This window comes from Pagrus pagrus (genome assembly GCF_965226575.1).
Source record: "Pagrus pagrus genome assembly, chromosome: 14".
Classification (NCBI taxonomy): domain Eukaryota; kingdom Metazoa; phylum Chordata; class Actinopteri; order Spariformes; family Sparidae; genus Pagrus; species Pagrus pagrus.
In genome coordinates, this window is record NC_140198.1 from 256,193 (window position 1) to 265,000 (window position 8,808).

At 39.7% G+C, this 8,808-nt stretch overlaps 1 protein-coding gene across 4 annotated transcripts in view; it reads left to right on the forward strand.

Moving 5' to 3' along the window:
* Window positions 1-280: 280 nt before the first annotated feature.
* LOC311269363 (rho guanine nucleotide exchange factor 12-like) overlaps window positions 281-8,808 on the forward strand; it is a 35,160-nt gene continuing 26,632 nt past the window's right edge. For 3 of the 4 annotated variants that reach the window (XM_084373471.1, XM_084373473.1, XM_084373472.1), the window contains exon 1: window positions 281-679. In XM_084373471.1, the coding sequence (XP_084229597.1) occupies window positions 648-679 (32 nt within the window). In that variant the 5' untranslated portion in view covers window positions 281-647. The remainder of the gene's footprint in view (window positions 680-8,808) is intronic. The other variant, XM_084373474.1, reaches the window with a different exon arrangement.

Below are 8,808 nucleotides of genomic sequence, written 5' to 3' on the forward strand. Positions count from 1 at the left end.
AGCAGTAGTAGTATAAGTAGTAGTATAGGTAGCAGTAGTAGTATAAGTAGTAGTATAGGTAGCAGTAGTAGTATAGGTAGCAGTAGTAGTATAAGCAGCAGTATAGGTAGCAGTAGTAGTATAAGTAGTAGTATAGGTAGCAGTAGTAGTATAGGTAGCAGTAGTAGTATAAGTAGTAGTATAAGTAGCAGTAGTAGTATAAGTAGTAGTATAGGTAGCAGTAGTAGTATAAGTAGTAGTATAAGTAGCAGTAGTAGTATAAGTAGTAGTATAGGTAGCAGGAGTAGTATAGTATGAGTAGTAATAGCAGAAGAGTCGTGTCGTCCCTGTCTGTCTGCGCTGCAGCGGACCGGTCTGACGCAGCTGTGTCCCGGACATTATGAGACAGGAGCAGCGGGCTGACTGTCATCATGGAAGGACTTCCTCTGTAGAAGCAGAGCTGCAGTGGTCCGGAGCTTCACCTCCTCTCAGAGTGTCTGCTGTGACTCTGTCTGTGCTTCATCAGAGCAGCTCTGCTGGACCTGAAGCTTCACTGACAGACTTTAAAGTGTGTGTGCTGGACATGAGGCCGGCTGGACGGAATAACGGAGCCGCTGTAAGGAAACAATTATCTGGGTGAAGTCGTCGGAAACTCGTCAGGAAGCCCAATGAGCTGCACACAGTCAACTCTCACTGACAGGTAGGACTCACGATCTCTATTCCACCTCTGCTGTGTGAACACAACATGTCCACTCATGTTTTATCAAGTTTACATGTCTTCGGAGTTGCTTTTTCCAGTGGAGAGGCAACCACAGCACCGCGCCAAACTCCATTAAAAATCACCCAATTTAAGGCCCTCTTGTTCGTTGAAAACATACACAACTAGCAGAGCGTAGTAAGAGATAATGAACGTTTTAGTTCGGTGTTCTGGTTAATTCGGCAGTCAAATGGTAAAATTAAAAAGGCCAAAGTTTCTATAAAGTAGTAGTTTTTACAAGCTGGTTCTAATAGTCCGCCTGCTGGCAGTCGCTGGCCTCTGGGATCAGCAGGGAGTATCATCACTAAATGGAGAGTTTTATTACATTTAAAAGGTGCTTGATCGACTGGATGTTCGCCGAACTGGATACAAACCTTTGATAAGTTCTGTGAGCTCATAAATTGTCTTCTAACTTGTGTGTCTGTCTGGGAAACTCAGATCATGCAAAAATGAACAGATTGCTCAACGGAGTTCGTCAAAGTTGTCCTTCTATCACACGCATACCAGAACATAACGGGGCTCGGTTTTTCCCTCTTTACTGGGTGTTGATGGCGGACTCCGCTGTCAGCCAGCAGGGGGCACCTTCCTGGAATGAGTCATTCTTTACTTGTGGCCCCCAAAGGTCACCTGACATCACAGGTTCATGTCTCTGTTGAGTGACAGGTTTCCTTGAGTCTGCTCTGACTGAAATATGTCCTGCAGTCCTGTGTGTTACAGGAGGACCCTGAACACCTCCTCCATGTGTTCCTCTACAGTCAGATAGAAACTGTCTCCAGCACACAAGTCTCATTGATCTGTGCCGGCAATACACAATCATGATCATGTGACTTATTGATCACAGTGATCACAGGCTGTCTGAACTAATCAGTCTCTTTGGTCCTGAAACACTCAGTAAGGACCAGACGAGGTGAAGTGTTTCCAGAATGTGGATGGTTTTTAATGGTCGCTATGGTTTAAATGGTCTTCGTGTTTTTTAATGGTCTTCATGTTTTTAATAGTCTTAATGGTTTTTAATGGTTTTTAATGGTCTCCGTGGTTTAAATGGTCGTCATGGTTTTTAAATTTTTTTTAATGGTTTTAATGGTTTAAACTGGTGTCATGGTTTTGTAATGGTCTTCATGTTTTTTTAATGGTTTTAATGGTCTCCATGGTTTAAATGATCTTCATGGTTTTAGTGGTTTTAATGGTGTAATAGTTTTAATGGTCTTCTTGGTTTTAATGATGTAATGGTCTTCATGGTTTTAATGGTCTCCATGGTTTTAACAATTTTAATGGTCTCCATGTTTTTAATGGTCTCCATGGTTTTAATAGTCTTAATGGTTTTTAATGGTTTTTTTAATGGTCTCCATGGTTTAAATGGTCTTTATGGTTTTTAATGGTTTAAGTGGGTGTCATGGTTTTTTAATGGTTTTAATGGTCTCCATGTTTTTAATGGTCTTCGTGGTTTTAATAGTCTTAATGGTTTTTAATGGTTTTTTTGAATGGTCTCCATGGTTTAAATGGTCTTTATGGTTTTTAATGGTTTAAGTGGGTGTCATGGTTTTTTAATGGTTTTAATGGTCTCCATGTTTTTAATGGTCTTCGTGGTTTTAATAGTCTTAATGGTTTTTAATGGTTTTTTTGAATGGTCTCCATGGTTTAAATGGTCTTTATGGTTTTTAATGGTTTAAATGGGTGTCGTGGTTTTTTAATGGTTTTAATGGTCTCCATGGTTTTAATGATCTTCATGGTTTAAATGCTCTTCATGGTTTTAGTGGTGTAATAGTTTTAATGGTCTTCTTGGGTTTAATAGTTTTAATAGTCTTCATGGTTTTAATGTTCTTCATGGTTTTAGTGGTCTTCATGTTTTAAATGGTCTCCATGGTTTTGATAGTTTTAACGGTCTCCATGGTTTTAATAGTTTTAATAGTCTTCATGGTTTTAATGTTCTTCATGTTTTTAATGGTCTTCATGGTTTTAATAGTCTTCATGGTTTTAATGTTCTTCATGTTTTTAATGGTCTTCGTGGTTTTAATAGTTTTAATAGTCTTCATGGTTTTAATGTTCTTCATGTTTTTAATGGTTTTAATAGTTTTAATAGTCTTCATGGTTTTAATGTTCTTCATGTTTTTAATGGTCTTCGTGGTTTTAATAGTCTTAATGGTTTTTAATGGTTTTTTTGAATGGTCTCCATGGTTTAAATGGTCTTTATGGTTTTTAATGGTTTAAATGGGTGTCGTGGTTTTTTAATGGTTTTAATGGTCTCCATGGTTTTAATGATCTTCATGGTTTAAATGCTCTTCATGGTTTTAGTGGTGTAATAGTTTTAATGGTCTTCTTGGGTTTAATAGTTTTAATAGTCTTCATGGTTTTAATGTTCTTCATGGTTTTAGTGGTCTTCATGTTTTAAATGGTCTCCATGGTTTTGATAGTTTTAACGGTCTCCATGGTTTTAATAGTTTTAATAGTCTTCATGGTTTTAATGTTCTTCATGTTTTTAATAGTCTCCATGGTTTTAATAGTTTTAATGGTCTCCATGGTTTTAATAGTTTTAATAGTCTTCATGGTTTTAATGTTCTTCATGTTTTTAATGGTCTTCATGGTTTTAATAGTTTTAATAGTCTTCGTTTTTTAATGGTCTTCATGGTTTTGATGGTCTTCATGGTTTGAATGATCTTGGTTTTAATAGTCTTCATGTTTTAAATGATCTTCATGGTTTTAATAGTTTTAATAGTCTTCGTTTTTTTTAATGGTCTTCATGTTTTTAATAGTTTTAATGGTCTTCATGGTTTTAATGTTTTTTCATGTTTTTAATGGTCTTCATGGTTTTAATGGTCTTCATGGTCTTCATGGTTTTAATGATCTTGGTTTTAATAGTCTCCATGGTTTTAATGGTCTTCTTGGGTTTAATGGTTTTAATGTGTTTAATGGTTTTTAATGTTCTTCATGGTTTTAATGATCTTGGGTTTAATAGTTTTAATGGTCTTCATAGTGTTAATGGTCTTCTTGGTTTTCATGGTTTTAATGTTTTTAATGGTCTTCTTGGGTTTAATGGTCTTCGTGGTTTTAATGGTCTTCATGGTTTTAATGATCCTCATGGTTTTAGTAATCTTCATGGTTTTAATGGTCTTCTGGGCTTTAATGGTTTTCATGTTCTTCATGGTTTTAATGATCTTCATGGTTTTAATGGTCTTCTGGGCTTTAATGGTTTTAATGTTCTTCATGGTTTTAATGATCTTCTTGCTTTTAATGGTTTTTTAAAATAGTCTTCATGGTTTTCATGGTCTTCTTGGGTTTAATGGTTTTAATGTTCTTCATGGTTTTAATGTTCTTCATGGTTTTAATGGTCTTCTTGGGTTTAATGGTTTTAATGGTCTTCTTGGTTTTAATGGTCTTCATGGTCTTCATGTTTTTAATGATCTTATTGGTTTGAATAGTTTGAATAGTTTTAATGGTCTTCATGGTCTTCACGGTCTTCATGGTTTAAATGATCTTATTGGTTTGAATAGTTTTAATGGTCTTCATGGTTTTAATGGTTTTAATGGTCGTCATGTTCACGGTGTTAATGTTTGACTTTGAGCTGTTCAGATTCCATCCCTCACAGGTCACTGGTGTATTTTTACTCTCAGTAATCAGCAGCTTCCTGTGAGGAAACGCCAAAACAAAGACACACATGACTGAGTGGGGAAGTCAAACAGAGGCGTCTGATTGGTCGACCTTCAGTCTGCAGAGAGGACGTAGACATTCACAGTGTGATTGTTACAGGAACAGACGTCCGTATCATATATACAGTTTAAAATGTTCAGACAGACTGTGAGTGGAAAGCCTGGCACACACACACACACACACACACAGACACACACACAGACACACACACACACACACACACACACACACACACACACACACACACACACACACACAGCAGAGAGTGGACTTCTGGAGGAAAATCGGATGAAAAGCAAACACAGCTACAGTTTGTAGAAGCTTCAGTTCAGATGGAAACACTGAATGTTCTCATTGTGAGACTGACATGAGTGTGTGTGTGTGTGTGTGTTAAAGGATTGATGTGTGTATTCTCAGGTGTGTGTATGACAGAGGTTTACTTCCTCCTGTTGATACTGACCAATCACAGGGCCTTCCTAATGAAGTGATCAGGGGAAAACACCTGAACACACACTGTGTGTGTGTGTTGTGTTGTGTTGTGTGTTGAAGGCTCCACTGCAGCCTGTAGTGGTCAGTTGCCGTGGTAACAGTAGTGACAGCTGTGGTGAGGTCACCTGTTGGACGATGGTCAAGAGTTTCTGCCTGTTAGCTTCATGCTAACATGAGAGATGTTTTATTGTCTTAGCGTGGGACATGTCCTCCTGTCTCCCTGTCCTCCTGTCTCACTTTCTGATGTCCTCCAGGGGACAGAGATGAAACTAATTAATTAACTAACTAATAGAAGAAGTTTGGTTAGAATCAGGTTTTGAGTCAATTGGACATGTTTCAGACAGGAGGACATCAGACAGGAGGACATCAGAAAGGAAGACAGGCGTCCGGCTCCTGGTTCCTAGTCCTCAGACACACCGCGTGTTTCACCAGCCCGGCTCTCTTCTTCTTTTTACTGTGTTTGAATTTCAGGACAATCATGCAAACTAGAGTTGGAGATGTGAACAGAGGTAGAATATGAGCAGCACAGGGTTCACTGAGGTCCATCAGGTCCAGCAGGTCCAGCAGGTCCAGCAGGTCCATCAGGTCCATCAGGTCCAGCAGGTCCATCAGGTCCATCAGTGTGTGACTCAAACCATCTGCTTTAAAATCAGCAGATGGTGTTTAAAGAGACGCAGGAACTCAACTCAACCTGTCGACTCCTTCATGTGTTTATTTATTAGTTGGTTTATTCCTGCTGACTCATGTTATGTATAAAGTGCTGACTCATGTTGTGTATAAAGTGCTGACTCATGTTGATGTGACAGTACAGGTGGGGTTTGGTTGGTTATAGGATGACAGCAGGCCTCAGAGCAGCTCTCTGGCTCTTTGTCACACAGTTTTGCTGAATTGTGTGTTTTCTGTAGTGCACACACACACACACACACACACACACACACACACACACACACAGACACACCTCCACCCTCTGACAGGAAGTGGTGACATCACTGTTAAACAATGTCAGTCGGGCCCAGCAGACCGCCACTGTCTGACTGACCGTCTCATTCTGTCACATATTAAACATAAAATAATTATATCTGGATTACTTTATTTATAATACTTGAAAAACTGAAGTTATTTAATTTATTCACATCAACTCAACATGAGAGAAACACTTTGCAGTACATGATAAACTTCATGTAGAATATTTAATAGATTAAAATATAGTCTGATTGAAACATAAAGTTTGTGTTTGAGTGCTGCTGTCAAAAAGGGATATGATGATGATTTATGAGCCTGAGGAGCTGATCAATACATCATCTGGTCTGAGAAAAACATTATGTTCATGATCAAAAATAACAATTAATCATAATTTCCCAGAGACGTCTTCAGATGTCTTTTTTTGTCCCAGACCGAAAGAAGATTTAACGAGCTGGAAGAGAGGTTTGACACGTCTGCTTCAAAATGACTGAAATGATTGATGGATTATCAAAGTATTGGGTGATTAATTAATTGATTAATTGTCTTTGGATTGACTGATCGTTGCAGCTCTACTGTGAAGATACAGTGACATAAAATGTGTGTGAAGGATTGATGGTTTCATTAACAGTGTTAGTGTTTCCAGCTGCTGCTCAGATCACTGCTGTCACTTCACAGGCGCTGATTAAATCTGGATCAGAGTCATTAATGAGACAGACGAGAACATATTCACTGTGGAAACATCCAATAATCAGTCTGTGTGGAACCTATCAGAGACCTGAGAGCTGCACAACATTAAAGTTGGTTCATTGAAGGAAAAGAGAATTAAAAGAGAAATTTCACAAGTTGTTTTAATGAAGTTTTTAGTTGATTACGAACTTAATTTGATTGGTTCCATATGAACCCAAACAGAGCTGTGTGAAATGAAAAGAGAGCATTAAAGGGTCAGTATGTTTTTCTGATTTATTATTTTTAATTCAAAACATTTAGAATAACTAAAATGATCAACAGAATGTTAATAAATGGTGGTTTTGACATTATGAAGTCTGTGTTGTTCACTGTGGTTGTTGACCGTATGTGTGTGTTTTCAGAAAGCCGAATCATAAATCAGTCGCAGCCGAGTCATAAACCATGTTGTATTTCTCTGAATGTCTCGGATGAACTCTGAGATCTGCTGTTTGTGAAGTTTCATTGTGTTTCTCAGCGGACTCTGGTCTGCGTCCCTCTGTGGAGCCGTTATCATCCCAGAGGAACAGTCTGGTATTTGTGGCATCTGAAGCAGATTACTGCTGCATGTTGTTTCTGACTCTTTGATAACTGAACACAGTCTGAACTCACTCTGCAGCAGACACAGTTTCACTCATACAATAAAGAAATGAAAGGTTCTCTGTCATCGAGCTGCCACTTCGCTTTTCACGTCCACGTGAACTCTTTTCCTTTTGGACACCTTGAACCTGTGAAGCAGATGTGAGGACCGGTCCGGAGGCCGGACACATCACTGACATTCAGGAACTTTCTATCTGGATTCTTTGAACAGCCCAGTAGTTTTATTGAATATTATGGGTCAGTATCAGCTCATTACATGTTGGCTGATGAGTAACAAAGTGACATCGTCTGTCCACCAGAGAGTCTCCTACAGGTTTATTTGTAACTGTGTAATGTGTCTCAGGAGGACGTCTTTAAAATAATCACCATGTTAGCAGCTGTAGCGACAGAGGCTAATGTTATCTTCACTTTGTTTGAGTTCCAGCTGATTGTTTTCTTGTAAAATGGGTCTTAAACACACGGTTGATGTTACATACATGCTGCCTTACACTGTAATGATTGTAGCTTAGATAAGATAAAAGCCCTGTTAAATCTACTTCGTACTATTCCTGGCCTGTGTTTTAAAACAGAGCTGTTGATCCACACAGCTTCAGCTACAGTCAGTGTAAAGTCTCGCTCCTCGCACCATCACCCTGTTTTAGGGGCGTCATTTCCTGTAGTGGCTCGGCTACAATCACTGCTACAGGAGCGTTAGCTTTGTGTTCAGGTGTCTCTACAGTACAGTGTCGAGTCACAGAGCTCACAGCTATCACCTGAGCTGAATCAGAGAAGTGTAACTCCATGATTGTGTCTTTAATGTGAAGCTGTTGTGATCCAGCAGGGTAATGTAAGCTGCCACCCAGTGAGCAGGATGCAGTCTGTCCTGGTCTCAGATCTGATCAGCTGATAATCTGCTCCAACCACAGCAGGAAGCCTCCGTCAGCAGGAACAGACGCTGTAACATTTTCCTTTTTGTGTCTCCAGTGGAGTCAGTTACAGGAGCTGAACACAGAGTTCATATTCTCAGTTTTCTGTCTGTCTGAATCTGAAATCCAGGATTTAATGAATACAATCTGCTTTCTGCACTGAGCTCAGTTCAAACAGGATTATTCACACTCTGTGGCAGCTCAGTAAAAGTTTCCTCGGCCTGCCGTCCTCTGTCTTCTCTCAGAGACACATGAATGCCTCCTCCTCCTCCTCCTCCGTCTCTTTCCCAGCCTTCTCCTCATTCAGGAAACTGGAGTCGGGCCAAAGACCCTTGTCTCTGTTTCCGGGAATCTGTCCCACAAAGACTCAGTATAGTGGGTTGGCTCTGACGTGGGAGCCATTGTTAAGAGCCTGGGGCCCCCATTGTCCAGAGGAGGAACAGCAGCACAAACAAACCTCCTCTGGTGGAGCGAGGAGGAGGAGGAGGAGGAGGAGGAGGAGGAGGCGGCTCTCTGCTATTAATACATGAACCTCCACCATCAGGGCCTCCTCCCTCCAGGGGTTTAAATCAGTTAAACTAATACCAAGAGAGAAGGAGGACATGGAGCCTGTCGAGGTCTTTTTATGGTCTGTAAATCCAAATGAGTCACCAGGATCAGAAATACTTTACTGTGTAAATCATCAGCTGTGTCTTTAACAGGATGGTTTGGGATTTATATTTCAGTCTTTGTTTATGTCTCCTGTCA